Raw genomic sequence first — 17,149 nt, forward strand, 5'->3', positions numbered from 1 at the left:
TTTGGACAAGAAGAGAATAGAAGCTTTCGAAATGTGGTGCTACAGAAGAATGCTGAAGATAAGGTGGGTAGATCACGTAACTAATGAGGAGGTATTGAATAGGATTGGGGAGAAGAGAAGTTTGTGGCACAACTTGACTAGACGAAGGGATCGGTTGGTAGGACATGTTCTGAGGCATCAAGGGATCACCAAATTTAGTATTGGAGGGCAGCGTGGAGGGTAAAAATCGTAGAGGGAGACCGAGAGATGAATACACCAAGGAGATTCAGAAGGATGTAGGTTGCAGTAGGTACTGGGAGATGAAGAAGCTTGCACAGGATAGAGTAGCATGGAGACCTGCATCAAACCAGTCTCAGGATTGAAGACCACAACAACAGCAACTCTCCTTCTAGTATCTCGGAAGTTACTCCCTGACGTCTTAACAGATACCATCCTGTCCTATCTTGTCAGAGTTTTCCATTATATTCCTTTCCTCTCCGGTTCTGCGCAGAACTTCCTCATTCCTTGGGTTTAGTAAAATATCCGCTACCAGCCACAATAAAAGGTAATTTATTTGTCACACGACCGGTTTCGGGCTTGCGCCCATCTTCAGGTGTTTATACATTCATATACATGTTTGTACTGTTGGAGATCAATAAAGATGAAGCACCATTATTACAGTTATGCTGCGGTGATAGTTTTTCCACTTAGTTACACACTTATGGTCATGTTCACGTCCATATTTCAGTTTTACCAAGTACAGCTTCATATTACACTATTATGATGTGCACTCGTAAAATACACTATGTTTACATGAATGTATAAAAACCTGAAGATGGGCGCAAGCCCCAAACCGGTCGTGTGACAAATAAATAACTTTTTATTGTGACTGGTAGCGGATATTTTTCTACACCCAATAAAGGAACAGTCACGGAGTTCGACAGCATCCACTATGGATAAAATTCATTCCTCATTCCTTACCTTATCAGTCCACCAAATTTTCAACACTCTTCTGTACCACATCTCCAATACTTCGACTGTCTTCTCTTACGGTTTTTCCACGGTCTGTGCTTCGCTATCATTCAATGCTGCGCTCCAAACGTCCATTGTCAGAAATTTCTTCCTCAAATTGAGGCCTATGTTTGATACGACTTCTCTTTGGCCAGGAATGTCCTTTTTGCCGGTGCTAGTCTCCTCCTTATGTCCCTCCTGATCCGTCCATCATGATTTACTTTGCAGCCTAGGTAGCAGAATTCGTTAACTTGATCTACTCCTTGATCCTCAATTCTGATGTAATTTATCTGAAATTTTTCCGTATCTCCCGTCTTTTTCCAAGAGTATACATTTCATGATTCTTTATCAGAGTATTCGCTCTCATTCAATGAAATTTGTTGCAGAGCTCAATTAATCTTTCTCCTCTTTCATTCCTAGTACCAAACCCATATCCCCCTGTAACCTTTTCTTCTACTCCTTGCCCTACAACCGCATACAAGTCCCCCCTTGACTATTAGATTTTAATCTAGCTTTACGTACTGAATTATCCGTTCAGTATCCTCATATACTTTCTCCGTGTCTTCATCTTCAGCTTGAGACATCGGCATGTACACCTGAACTATCGTTGTCAGTGTTGGTTTGCTGTCAATTCTGATAATAACCATCCTATCACTAAACTTCTCGCAGTAATTCACCCTCCGCCCTACCTTCCTATTCATAACGAATCCTTCTTCCGTTGCACCATTTTCTGCTGCTGTTGATATTACCCTAAACTCATCTGACCAGGAATCTTTTTTTTTTTTTTTTTTTCGTTTCACTTCACTGGCACCGACTATGTCTAGTATATTGAGCATCTGCCTTTCCGTTTTCAGATTTTCTAGCTTCCCTATCACGTTCAAACTTCTGGCATTTCAGGCCCCGACTCGTAGAACTTTATCCTTTCTTTGGTTAGCTTTTCTTTTCTCACGGTTTCCTTCCCCTTACCAGTCCCGTCCTAGAGATCCAAAAGCGGTAGTAAGTCAGGGAAACATAAAATTGCGAAAAAGGGTATGAAAATAACAGACCTCTTTCACCCTACAAACAAGTAGTCTACAGAGAGAAATCTTCGATAGCGACCACTGAGATCAAGAACCAATGATGTGTTATGATAAAGATATGATGGCGGAGATAATACGAAAATAGAGTCTCTTATTCATGATTAAAAAGTTAGTTTCGTAAACTATTGGTCTGAAGCTGGGTATCCATAACGCCCTTTTGTCGTAGTTAAAACTCTCTTTTATGTTAAAATTTCCCAGTTTTAGCGCAAAATGTGACAAGCCGGTCCGGCTAAAAAAATCTTTCTAACCATACCTCATTCATCCCTATTAGCATGTGTTGAGGGAAAGGGATCCAGACTTGAGAAGTAATACGTGCAATCAGTGCTAAACAAAGCCATCTCATACGGGACATACGGGCGATCACCCGGCTTAAGCTTAACGTCTTAAGCAAAGGCTACGCTTCGGAAACATTGCAGTTAACGGTCAAGGCTTCCATTGCCGAGAGAGAACATAGAATGCGTGAAGGAAAACGTCGAATATGACTGTATGAAGACAATGTGGCGATTCCCGTATCTGTCGATCCTGTATTTACTCGAGGAGAATCCACACAAGGTAGGGGCTAAACTACAAAAATTAGGTAATCGCAAATAGGCTCTCACTATGTCTGACTAACCAGTAGCAGAGTGTAGTACCTCATTATCTGAACCACAAAATTAAAGGAATAGTTCACTTCAAAGAGTAAATCGAATATTATTCTTAAATTAATCACTAATTTACTTGTAATGGGGAAATTTTATTGGAATCTCACTGAAAAACCCTAACGCAATAGATCACACAGTTCATCCAGCCACATCAGTATTATTTAAACTATTAAATCACGTTCAAAAGCAATTGGTAATAACACAGTTATATTTCCACGTAAGTCATACAAGTACTCTATCAAATCCCTGACTGCTGTGAAATTCATTCTCTTAAAGAAAATCTCGGTGTTGTTCTATCATTACATGATTATCACGTAGCAGAACTGTGTCATTACTTTTTGGTGTTTTATTATTTATTTTCAGCGGTGGCTGACGATAATCTTTGTCATTAGCGTTAGTGTCACGATTCTTTCAACAATGTGGTATATACCAAAGAACTTTTCAGGTTCTTACAAGCTGCCAAGGTATCTTTGTAACAATAATGCAGCAGTGGGAACTATGTTAACTGTCATAATAATATGTATTTTACATGTGTACTTATTTCAGTTTTGGCTCTGAGCAGTTGTACTTACAGTGTGCCTGTGTTTTAGTTTTCTCTGTTAACTCGTGGCGCCGTATACAATTGATATACAACATGTTCTACACTACCGTTATATACTATACTTGTATCCGTATTTGTATTTGTACCTCTACCATAACGGTAACCTTTAATACTGATATACTTGCACTATTGTTATGTCATCCGTTGTGGTTTGTACCACATGTCTGTTATTTAACTTTCAGGAGGCTAAATGGCTGCTACCAGCCAGAGTCCAAAAAAATTAATAAATAAATTCTCGACCGGCCGTCAGTCAAACACTACCAGTAGCCAGCTACTCAGTCCAATGGTCGCGCGTGACACAGCATTGCTCACAAGTATCCCATCACCATGCACACTATTTCGTAACGTTAAAAGAAGAGTAAGCTATAGAGGGACAGTTAATATACAGTATGTGAAAGAGCCAAGAAGGAATAATAAGACTGGACGACGAAGAACAAGTGCTTGGATTACAGGGATGTAGTCTTTCACCCCTGCTGTTAAATCTGTACGTCCAAGAACCAATGAAGGAAATAAAAGAAAGGTTCAGAAGTGGAATTAAAATTCAAGGTGAAAGGAATCAATGATACGATTCGCTGATGACATTGCTATTCTGAGTGAAAGTATAGAAGAATTACGTGAAGTGCTGAATTGGTTGGTTGGTTGGTTGGTTTGGGGAAGGAGACCAGACAGCGAGGTCATCGGTCTCATCGGATTAGGGAAGGACGGGGAAGGAAGTCGGCCGTGCCCTTTGAAAGGAACCATCCCGGCATTTGCCTGGAGCGATTTAGGGAAATCACGGAAAACCTAAATCAGGATGGCCGGATGCGGGATTGAACCGTCGTCCTCCCGAATGCGAGTCCAGTGTCTAACCACTGCGCCACCTCGCTCGGTGTGCTGAATTGAATGAACAGTCTAATGAGAACAGAATATGGATTGTGGGTGGATCGAAAAAAGACGAAAGTAATGACAAGTAGCAGAAATGAGAATAGCGAGAAACTTAAGGCTTGATGGGCAAGAAGTAGATGAAGTTAAGGACTTCTGCTACCTAGGTAGTAAAATAACCAATGATGGACGGAGCAAGGGGGGCATCAAAAGCAGGCTAGCACGGGCAAAAAGAGCATTCCTGGTCATGAGAAGTTTACTAGTATCAAACATAAACCTTAATTTGAGGAAAAAATTTCTGAAAATGTACATTTGGAGCACCGCATCGTACGGTAATGAAACATGGACTATGGGTAAACAGGAACAGAAGAGAATCGAAGCTTTCGAGATGTGGTGCTACAGACGAATGTTTAAAATAAGGTGGACTGATAAGGTAAGGAATGAGGAGGTTCTGCGCATTATCGGTTCTGCGCAGAGAAAAGGAATATGTGGAAAATACTGATGAGGAGAAGGGACTGGATGACAGGACATCGGTTAAGACTTCTCTGGTACTAGAGGGCAAAAACTGCAGAGGAAGACAGAGATTTGAATACGTCCAGCAAATAATTGAGGGCGTAAGTTGCAAGTGCTACTCTGAGATTAAGAGGTTGGCACAGGTGAGGAATTCGTGGTGGGCCGCATAAAACCAGTCAGAAGACAAGGAAATTCTTCATCTTGGACATGTCTGTATACTCAGCTGTCCATTTGCCAAACGTTACGCGAAACACAATAACATGTCGGTAATACGCGTATGTTTACAACGATTTCCAGCAGCTTTTATGAAAAGATGATACATACAACTTACGCTTGTCAATGTGTTGATTACTTGCGGTTGCAGTTTCGACAATTTGTCTTTTTTTGAAACTACTGGGTGCATTCAATGTGTCCTAGATATGCCGTGTTTGAAGCAGCACATTAATATAAGCACAAAGAATTGTGTTAAGGAGTACTTGAATAGATCTAAAGTTGTGTCATATATCAGCAATACTACGAACAGAATCAGATGGATCACATTTCACGCTGATATAGTTGTTAATAGGAAGGTGAGTATAAGCATTCATTACGAAAGGAAAGTAAAACAAAAAAGAAGAATATTAAACATTAATTCAGAAGCTTCAGAGGCATCTATCGCCAAACATAAGACAGATAAATAGATAATTAGAATAAGACGGCCTCTACCGTATGAAAAGGTACAATCACAGACGGCGATGTTCAGTACGACAGTCCAAATATGCAACTCGTACTTGATATGGCGTCAGATGCTATTTGCATTTCATCTAGGAGAAACGGGGCGTTCCTTTCGTGGGCGTGTGTATTCAACAGTAATTTTGATTTACATTCTATTACCATACAGAGATCAGGTTATGGCGCATTTTTAATGTCGTCTGAGGGCGCGAGTGAATTACAGAGCAGTAAAGTCTGTCCTTAGGGAGGGGCATCGTTGTGACGGCTTCTGGTGTTGAATAGAGATGGGGATATAGGGTGGGGGGTGGGAGAGGGGGAGGGAGAGGAGAGTGGGAGTGAAGCATATGTGTGTAGTTTGTCCACGTGCCAGTGACTATTCTACCTGCATCGAGTCTGCGCAGACTGGAACGTAAAGGTGTAGGTGTTTACGAAGAGAAAACGATTAGTATCGGGGGAGGTAGCGTATGAATTTTATTAATAATCGTAATGTAAACACTCGGCGTACGAGTATCAGAGCGACAGCGAAGTAAAAGTGTAGTATTAATGGTAATAGTGATAAGGTTATGCTTTTTTCTGTCACATGAGAAAGTACGTATCTGAAAATAGGTCGACAGTTGAGAACTAGATGTAAGATTTCAAAATGCTATCTCGACAAGAGAAAGCGTACTCACGTTAGCAAGGAACGTACTGCCGTGGCATCCTAGTGCGAGAATATGTTTGGAATTCCTGCTGCCTTCGTATGATATGACCGATTTCATTAAATTCTATCATTTAAGTGGCAGTGGACGAGCTGGTCAGTACAACGCGCACAAGAGTGAGAGTGACGCCCAACAGCAAACGAGACTGATGCTAGCGCGTCAGTGCTAGGTTCAGTCACTGGTGGTAGTCTTCAAAACAGAAACCCATCTGGGTATACACAAGTGTACGTGAGCACACGCCTCAGGCAAACCACATCTGAGTTGGTTCGTCCCTCTCCTCAGAACGTACTACACGTCGTTTTCCTTGAGTCTGCAAGGGCACTGAGATATTTGCCTTTCGGCAGAACCCTAGAACCCGTCTGTACGAAACTGCTCTTTCTACTGGCACTGAAGGGATCGATTTTGCTGAAATTTATCACAGCTTAAGGACACATTCCAGGAGCGAAAAATGAGTCGCACACCAACAGATCTAATGTGAAGAAGCTCACCTTTTGCATCGAGTGAATATGTCACCAAAAAAGTTGCATACCTCAAGATTCGCAAGACGATAATTATACCGTAGGCGAGTACGATAAGAAAAAGTATTTTAACTCCGCTGTTTAGCTTTTAAAGCCTCATGTTCACTATTATATACAGTATATTTACTGAACTCTTTTTGTACGCAGATCACTAGGTGAGTATTGGATTTTTAGTTAAGCTGTTAAAGGTTGTATAACTGTTTAAATCTATCTGTGGGAAGATACTACAACACAGAAAAATGTTTTACCTGTGACAGATCTCCTGGTAGCTGGTATCATAATTTTCTTATTTAATTTGCCATACCACTGTCTTATCAAGTCATGAAAGTACTTTCCGATACCCATTAATGCATTCGATGTCTGCCATATTCTCTTCTCTCTTCGACAACTGCTTTTCTTCCTGTGTAAAGACCACAATAATGCACAATTATCCTTAATTAAAACCTGATCAAAATACAGACGGCTCTGAACTTCTACATTTTCTGTGTAGGAAAGGAACAATAATAAACATCGTCTTTAAAAAGAAATGTCACATATTCTTAGAGGAGGTAGTATCAGTCAAAACTACACAGAAGAACCAAAGAAACTGGTACACCTGATTAATAACGTGTAGGGCCCCAGCGAGCACGCAGAAGTGCCGCAACACGACGTGGCATGTACTATACTAATGTCTGAAGTACTGCTAGAGGGAACTGACACCATGAATCCTGCATATCTGTCCATGAATCCGTAAGAGATGGTGAAGATCTCTTCTGAACAGCACGATGTAAGGTATTCCAGATATGCTCAGTAATGTTCATGTCTGGGGAGTTTGGTGGCCATCGGAAGTGTTCAAACTCAGAAGAGTGTTTCTGGAGCCACCCTGTACCAATTCTGGATGTGTGAGGTGTCGAATTGTCCTGCCTGAATTGCCCAAGTCCGTCTGAATGCACAATGGATATCAATGGATGCAGGTGATCAGACAGGATGCTTAGGTACGCGTCACCCGTCAGAGTCGTATCTAGACGTACCAGGGGTCCCATATCATTCCCACTACACACGCCCCACACAATTACAGAGCCACCAGAGGATCCATGGTTTAAAACGGTTGTCTCCATACCCGTACAAGTCCATCCGCTCGATAGAATTTGAAACGAGACGCGTCCGATCAGGCAACATGCTTCCAGTCATCAGCAGTCCAATGTCGGTGGTGACGGTCCCAGGCGAGGTGTAAAGCTTTGTGTCCTTTAGTCATCAACGGTACACGAGCCTTCAGCTCCGAAAGCCTGTATCTATGAGTTTCGTTGAATGGTTTGTACGCTGACAGGTGTTTATGGCCCAGCATTGAAATCTGCAGTAATCTGCGGAAGATTTGCACTTCTGTCACGTTGAACGTTTCTCTTCTGTCCTCGTTGGTCCCGTTCTTGCAGTATCTTTTCCCGGCTCACCAATGTCGAAGATCTGACGTTTTACCGGATTCCTGATATTCACGGTACACTCGTGAAATGGTCGTACTGGAAAATCCCCACTTCATCGCTGCATCGGAGATGCTGTGTCCCATCGCTCGTGCAACGACTGTAACACCAGGTTCAAACTCTTTTAAATCTTGATAGCCTGCCACTGTAGCAGCAGTAATCGATGTAACAACTGCGCCAGACACTTGTCTCACGCAGGCGTTGCCGACCGTAGTGACGTAGTCTGGCTCTTTACATATCTCTGTATTTGAATACGCATGCCTAGGCCACTTTCTTAGGCGCTTCATTGTAGAAAAAAATTTCCTATAATGATATGTCCGGAAACTGCTGTCTGCTGATATATGGACCTATCTGTCCTGTCATTCCCTTCTGTCTGCTACTGTCCTTAAAAGTAGCAGTAGCTAGAAATACAACGGCTTCAGGTTCAGTAAATGGGGAGGCCATGCTACCGGACCTCATCGAGCAATGATTCGCCCACAAGAAGTTGCGGTTAGGTTCTGCCGCAGGATGTGCAGGAAACTGAGTGATGCCCCGTCACGCATACGTCACATCGTTATCTTTCTGCAGGAGTAATGGTCTGCAGTAGCGCTGGTAATTCATCGCGCAGAAATCAATAATACACAGCACATACTAAGGAGCTCGCAGACGCTGCATATTGAACGCCTGAGAGCTGTATTGACAGTTTGCACACTCTGCTGAAGACGACTGCAGGAATTTAAATGTATTGACGCAGTACACATCTGTTTCCACCGATACTTCGCCATTTGCGGACGTGTAAACAACTGATACAGCGACGTCAAAAGAATATGAGTACATCAGGAACAACAGATGAAAGGAATCATCGCTTTAAGTGCGTTCAGCGGAGTAGTTTGATTCCATGTTTAATATTTACTCAGTAATTAGCTGTAGAAACAGTCGACAGAAGTGTTCAACTGCAAGGAAGTAACATTGTAACTGCTTATTCGGTTTCACAAGCTTCAATGATTTATTACAGAAATATAATAGCACTACCCACCTACCCTCCGTAATAATGTATCTCACTCTTTTCAGCATTGTACAAACTGTAAATAAGGTGTAATAAATTACACCAATTCGTTGAAATGTTCCTAGTCCATACTAAAAAAATTTCCATAGTTCTCTGCTTCTGCTCCAAGTTCTCTCAGCACGTTAGTGTGGCCTTCCAAGCTACTTTTTCGCCCACCGCCGCTTCCACTTGCTGCTCTTCTTGCCACACGACTGCAACCGATCGCAATACATGCTAGTTCCGCATCATCGAGCGCCCACATGTTCGCTACAGAATTCTACCTGACGCGTTCCGGGCATAAATATTGCGCAGCGATATTGTGGCGTTCTAGGCCTCGCACTGACACAGCATTATTGCTCAATAAATAGTGAGTGTGTGAGATCCCATTTAATCTGCTCAATAAAGTGTATTGGTCTATGGGTCTGCCACCCACAACTCCTGCTCACCCTGATGCCTCACCTCCATGATAGCTCGAGGATTTGCGTCAGCCCACAAGGGCATACTCTGGCAGTTTACTACGCCGCCTCCTGTGACCACCTGCACCATTCAACACCATACATTATCTCGTTACTAGCAAAACGGTCCGTAGTTCATCAGTCATACAGTTGTAAGAAATTTTCTTCTAGTTTCGTCGAATACTACTTTCTGTAGGAATACATGGCACTTTCTCTTTCTTTAAACAGACCCTGTAGCCACAGCGCTAACCATACGGTCACATTACAAAGCAACTGAAAATAAATTTTAGATGTGGTACCACTACATGTAATAGGAGTTCTGAGAGTTAAAGGTCCCGGGTTCCAATACGTCTTCTGGTGAATATGTGCTAATGACTTGTCGTGGAAGTCAAAAATCCCTTTACTAAAGTATGTTTTCTACAGCATGGAGAGAATTCGATTGTCTTTTGCTACACGATAATGAAATGGAACTCGGGTTCCTACATGTTCTCTGGTGAATATCCCTTTACTAATCGATGTTTTCTTCACCCTTGATGAGAATGGCAATTACCTTTTGTTACACAATAAAGTAATGGAACTCGAGTTCCTATATGTCCTATGGTGAATATGTGCTAATATCTTGTCGAGGAAGTCGAAAAGCCATTTACTAAAATACGTTTTCTTCACCTTGGATGTCGATTATCTTTTGCTACACGATAATGAAATGGAACTCGGGTTCCTATATGCCCCTGGTGAATACCCCTTTACAAATCGATGTTTTTCTTCACCCTTGGTGAGAATGGCGATTACCTTTTGCTACACGATAATGCTCCTGTTCCATATCGACTGGATCATTCACTGTCGACAGGGCGATCACAAACATGGTGGCGGCAGCAGGGATGGCAGCTAACGTTGAAACAATCGGTTTTCGGTTATATCGGTATTATTCTGTGCCAGTTTAACCATACTGTCTAAGCCCACTCAAAATAAACGCTTCCTGAAATCAACAACTTTTTGATTTTTACTCCTATTGTTTACTGAATAAAGGTTAGAAGCGAACAAAAATTGAAAGTTTTGACTGTCTCAGTTTCAAAAAACATAGACTCAAAATATTTAATTAAATACGTAAACAGAAGAAAAATTAGTCTGTCCATCGTTCTTTTCTTGGAAAGTAATTAGTGTCTGAGCAATACAAAATCACCTGCCTAATGTTACATATAATTTTTTTAAAGTCTGCTCAAAAATCATGTTGTAAACGCGGATTGTACCACTATTTGGACATTCCGAATAGTCAATGGTAAAGTGTGAAAAATGACCTTGAAGAACTCTACTTTTCCTTTTAATTTATCCGTTTTCAAGGGCTACAAGTAGATAAAGGCAAATTGCATACACTCAGGCACCAGATCAGCTATTTTCTATTTTTATTGTATTCTATGAATTAACTGTTATGTTTTTAATTTATTACTGTTGCCATAATTTCCGTCCTCTGTTATTATTCCATAGAAATGGCAGACAATTCTTTAATCTTTTAAAGCAAACGGAGCATTGTACTTCATTGCTATGTCATTTGGTAAAAATACTTCCAGACTAGGGTCGGTGCTATTCTACAATACGACGGATGTATGGCGACGAGAAACTACCGAGTAGATCAGTCTTGCACACAGCACGCACACACTCGACAATAAGGACATTATTGTCTCAGCAATGCCGTACCAACTGTTATTCCATGTGTTTGTTGCTCGTTTCTGTTGGCATCGTTACTAAAATAGCTTGATCGCTTTTCCCATTTTCTATAATAACGCAATATTCCATACTAATGCAAATTTGACGAATAAAAATTATTCCTCTCATTTAGAAAAGGTTTATTTCAAAACGATAAAATGTAGCACTGCTGCTAGGGTGAATTGATATTTCCGTTTATTACTCGATTATTAGTAAAAAAAAGATCTGTTACAACCAAGACCAAAAAAATACCGAAAAATACCGGTTATTCAGAACTAGAACAGCCGTATCGGTTTTAACCGGGCGACTTTTTTCCGTCCTTAGGCGACACCTCACTGTACCCGCCCAACGCTCCAGGTCATCGATATCCCCGGTGCGGCCGTTCGCAGCCACAGTGGTCGAACGGCAATATTTCAGAGTGTGGCGCAACGTGTACATTCAGTTTCTCGTATAAAATGATTTTGAGATTCACTAATGTTAGTGGCGATAGAGAATGTGGTCAGTTAATGAGAAGGATGCCACTTGCTCATGGGATTAATAGCTGCGTACATAGAGAATGAAGGTCCTCAATCCTCATACTTACCATATGAGGTGATTTGTCACACACAGGGACCTGAATTTTGTCAAACAGTTAATGTTCGTTTATCTGTCGAATGTAGAAGCAGCTCTATTTACATGCGATGGAAAGGTGAGCTTTTTAAAATTTCATTCGATATCTGTGAAAGACTAATAATGCAAATATTTAAAGGTAAATATTTTCCGAACGAAATATATACATCCTGTTTCAGAAATGATGGTCATTATTCAGAGTTATGACAGGAATGATCATTCGAAACAAAAAAGTCGAGTAAACATGGGCTCTAAAACACATACCTTACGAGCTATGATCAATTCTTGGTACTGTGAAACAAATCATTTGTACTGCAAGCTCTTTGCTTCCCATATTTTGGCAAGTGGTAGTATGGGCCAAAAGAAGAAAAAAATGATGTACCGGAACAAGAGAATGATTTCCAGTAAAGAAGTGCTCTAAAATGCATACCCTGAGAGCTATGAGTACTTGTTCGTCTTCGCTACTTTGAATCACAGCTCTTCTAATGAACAAATGCTCGTAGAGAAGATGTTTTGATCCGTGTTACCACTTCCCAAAACATGGAAAGTAAAAGCTTACAGTACAAGAGACTTGTTTCACAATATTGAAGATCAAGAATTGCTCATAGCTCTTAAGGTATGCGTTTTAGAACCCATGTTTACTTGATTTTTTTGTTTCGTATTATCTTTCCTGTCATATCCCTGAATATTGACCATCACTTCTGAAATACCCTGTATATGTAAAAGTTGGGGCATGTTTGCAGGGAAGTGGATGTGTATCTGCACTCGGTAGACCACCTTCAACGTCCCATTCACGAAAGCTACTTTATTCTCAGAAAATCTATTTTACTGTGTTACTGTCTCAACATACAGGCCCTTCAGCAGTTTACCATACAGCATTAGAAACATGTATGGTTCCATCGAAAAAATGCTATCATTGTTTCTATATTTCTGCAGATAAAAAAAAAGTTTTTATTACTAAGCAAACAACGAAATACTAAGCCGTTCTCGTAATTCCGTTTTCATAAAACCTCGTTTAGAAATCTCAAACTGATTACAAAATATTGAGGCTATTAAGACTTAATGATTAAGGCAATGTAAACTTCAATGGTGGTTGTGAGTGGTTTGATAAACCACGTACGAAACAAACAACTGTAAAATAAAGGGACATGGTTTGCAATGACTGTTTCTAATGCGATGAAACGTGCCGTATTGCCAATCTGTAAGATATATTTCCTTCACAATGGAATGAGATATGGCTCTCCATCTAGCTTTAAAACTAATTTCGATTTGTTGACTATGTTTGCTACACAGAAATGTATGACATAACATGCAGTGAATGTAAAGTACCCAGCAACAACATATTTCTTTGTAAACTCTTCACATTATATGTCATAAACTTTTAAGTTGGAGGAATCATAACAGCTACGATCAACAAAGGTAAGGAAACTAATTCATGACCAAACAGTAACGTGAAACTATAAGACGCGAAAGATGGTTTTAACTAAATAGTCGCTTGATGCGCAGAGAGGAATATATGAAGGGCTTATTTCAATAGTGGTACAAGTCCATTTTTGTTCATTGTGAGATACAGAGTCCGAAAGTTAAATGAGCGCTGAAAAATCTGTAGTTGAGATACCAGAAATATCCAAGAATATGGCTTCTTGCTAGAGATGAATCTTTCTGTTTGTCTGGATCATTAATTGTAGAAGCATTATAGGCAGAAAAGTGGAGGTAGTGGACTTGTACCACTATTGAAATAAGCCCTTCATACACGAATCTGAAAATAGTGTTTTCTGTTTAACAGGCAGTAGCTAAAGCTTTTACGCAATACTAACTTCAGTAACAGATGTAACTTTGTATTAGTTGCGTAGAAGATTTTATAGAGGTCTGTACCAAAATCTGCTGTTGTTTGCTCTACAATCCAAATAATGCAAAATCCAATCTGTGTATCTGACTTCTTTTCGTGCAAACTGTATGCACTATCAAGCCTGTTCATGTACTTGCAAAACATGCAACACGTGAAGGACTGTGATTGGTCGATGCACCGGCGCTAGCACTCGACCCAAAGAGAGGTCGACCAAAAAAGTAACTGAGAACTTCAGACATCGTGAATAATTTAACGATTATAAAGAACCCGCCTCGATTGCAAACAGAAACCGGATGTTGATCTAGGTTTCGGCATGTATAGCCATGCCTTCTTCGGAACACACTAAAACTACAAACTGCATAAACAGGCATGGTCCAACATTAAAACAGAACGCCCAAAAGGGCAAAAGACTCGCATAAAATGTAAAATAAACGGTACGTGTGTACCATGTCAATAGCTGTACTTAGCTCAAACGTCAGAAGCGTGTTTCCTCAACCCACCCAACGTTTGGTGGGCTCACAGGTAAACAGGTTGACAGGTAAACTCATGAAAGTAATTTTAATTGACGTTTACCGCCCCCAATGGGGGGCAGATGAAATGGGTACTCACATGCAAGTAGAGGAAGTAGATAACAGAGCAGCGAAGTAGATAGACTGGGTACTCACATAGAAGTAGAGGGAGTAGAGAGAGTGGGTACTCACATAGGAGTAGACAACAGAGTAGTTCTAGTGGGTAGTCGATGAAGTAGAGGGAGTAGATAGTGGAATGGAGGAGTAGGTAGAGTGGACATTCACTTAGAAATAGATGGAGTAGATAGAGTAGGCACTCATACTGTATAGAAGTAGAGGGAGCAGATAGCAGAGTAGCAGAGTAAATGGAGTCAGTACTCAGGTAGAAGTAGAGGGAGCAGATAGAGTGGGTACTCACATAGAAGTAGAGGGAGTATGGTAACAGAGTAGAAGGAGTCAGCGACTCACATAGAAGTAGATGGAGCAGATAGAGTGGGTACTCACATAAAAGTAGAGTAAGTAGACAGCAGAGCAGCAGAGTAGATGGAGCAGGTACATAGAAGTAGAGGGAGTAGATGGCGGAGAAGATACAGTGGGTATTCATATAGAAGTAGAGAAAGTAGGTAGCAGAGTAGATGGAGTCAGCGACTCACATAGACGTAGAGGGAGAAGATAGAGGCGGGCACTCACATAGAAGTAGAGTAAGTAGATAGTGGAGCATCAGAGTAGATGGAGCAGTTATGTAGAAGTAGAGGGAGTAGATGGCGGAGTAGATACAGTGGGTACTCATATAGAAGTAGAGGGAGTAGGTAGCAGAGTAGATGGAGTCAGTGACTCACACAGAAGTAGTGGGAGCAGATAGAGCGGTTACTGACATAGAAGTAGAGTAAGTAGATAGCGGAGCAGCAGAGTAGATGGGGCAGGTACTCACGTAGAAGTAGAGGGAGACGGGGTGCGTCTTGGCGGGCACGCAGGCGAGCGTGTCGGAATGGCAGCAGCCGGTGTCGTCGGCGCACTGGTGCAGCGACGCGCAGTGCGGGATGTAGCGCTTGTTGGGCTGCGGGAACACGTCCTTGACGCGCACCAGCCGCGGCACCGGCCACCGGCACTCGTGTTCGCGGTTCACGCGGAGCGCGTTCTCCACCGCCAGCCGCACCTCGTCTGCAACACGACAGCACGAGGCGAACCTGAAGAGAGGCGCTTGTTGAATGGAAATGAGGGACTGATCAGGGTAAGGCTTCTAGAAGGACGATGTAACATTTCATCCCGATAAGGTTATGAGACAGGCGAAATACACTCAGACTTCAAGAACAATATAATAATTCCAATCTCAATGAAAGCAGGTGTTGACAGATGTGAAAATTACCGAACTATCAGTTTAATAAGTCACGGCTGCAAAATACTAACGCGAATTCCTTACAGACGAATGGAAAAACTAGTAGAAGCCGACTTGGGGGAAGATCAGTTTGGATTCCGTAGAAAGATTGGAACACTTGAGGCAATACTGACCCTACGACTTATCTCAGGAGAAAGATTAAGGAAAGCAAACCTACGTTTCTAGCATTTGTAGACATAGAGAAAGATTTTGACGATGTTGACTGGAATACTCTCTTTCAAATTCTGAAGGTGGCAGGGGTAAAATACAGGGAGCGAAAGGCTATTTACAATTTGTACAGAAACCAGATGGCAGTTATAAGGGTCGAGGGACATGAAAGGGAAGCAGCGGTTGGGATGGGAGTGAGACAGGTTTGTAGCCTATCCCCGATGTTATTCAATCTGTATATTGAGCAAGCAGTGGAGGAAACAAAAGAAAAATCGGAGAAGGTATTAAAGTCCATGGAGAGGCAGAAAAGGACCAGGAGGAGCAGCTGAACGGAATGGATAGTGTCTTGAAAGGAGGATATAAGATGAACATCAACAAAGCCACAACGAGGATAATGGAATACAGTCGAATTAAATCGGGTGATGCTAAAGGAATTTGATTAGGAAATGAGACACTTAAAGTAGTAAACGAGTTTTGCTATTTGCGGAGCAAAATAACTGATGATGGTCGAAGTAGAGAGGATATAAAATGTAGACTGGCAATGGCAAGGAAAGCATTTCTGAAGAACAGAAATTTGTTAACATCGAGTATAGATTTAAGCGTCAGGAGTGTAGCCATGTATGGAAGTGAAACATTGACGATAAATAGTTTCGACAATAAGAGAATACAAGCTTTCGAAATATGGTGCTACAGAAGACTGCTGGAGATTGGATGGGTAGATCACATAACTAATGAAGAGGTATTGAAAAGAATTGGGGAAAAGAGGAGTCTGTGGGACAACTTGAAGAAGGGATCGATTGGTAGGACATGTTCTAAGGCATCAAGGGACCACGGATTTAATATTGGAGCGCAGCGTGGAGGGTAAAAATCGTAGAAGGAGACCAAGAGATGAATACACTAAGCAGATTCAGAAGGATGTAGGCTGCAGTAGGTACTGGGAGATGAAGAAGCTTGCACGGGATAGAGTAGCACGGAGAGTTGCATCAAACCAGTCTCTGTACTGAAGACCACATTACAACAACAACAAGTTAAACATCAAACAAAGTAAAGGCGTATTAGGTATAGATACAAAATGCGTCTGAGAAGTCTGATGAATAGCCTCTGAAAATCAAGGGAAAAAAAAGAGTTAGAAACAACACTTCAAAGTAATCATCATTAGCTAAAACACACTTCTGACAGCCGTCGCATACGTGTTCGAAACTGTCAGCAAACGATTCATTCGCATCATCTATCATACGGCGCAAGCCACCTTAAGGTGTGTGACCGAGGGTACTTTTTTTACTACTAAATGAGCCCTCCAACCCTGTTCCATTCGCTAATAGCTCGTAGGAAGAATGATTGTTGATAAGCTTCTTGTAGTGGCTCTGATTTCTCCAGTTTTCTCCTCATGGTC

The 17,149-nt window shown here is 41.4% G+C and overlaps 1 protein-coding gene across 1 annotated transcript in view; it reads right to left on the reverse strand.

Annotated features, from left to right (window-relative positions):
• LOC124803440 overlaps positions 1-17,149 on the reverse strand; it is a 1,230,576-nt gene that overhangs the window by 454,267 nt on the left and 759,160 nt on the right. Inside the window, exon 3 of the mRNA XM_047264625.1 lies at positions 15,145-15,374. Coding sequence (XP_047120581.1) covers positions 15,145-15,374 — 230 coding nt within the window. The remainder of the gene's footprint in view (positions 1-15,144; positions 15,375-17,149) is intronic.

The sequence above is a fragment of the Schistocerca piceifrons genome, chromosome 6, assembly GCF_021461385.2.
Source record: "Schistocerca piceifrons isolate TAMUIC-IGC-003096 chromosome 6, iqSchPice1.1, whole genome shotgun sequence".
NCBI classification, from domain to species: Eukaryota; Metazoa; Arthropoda; class Insecta; order Orthoptera; family Acrididae; genus Schistocerca; species Schistocerca piceifrons.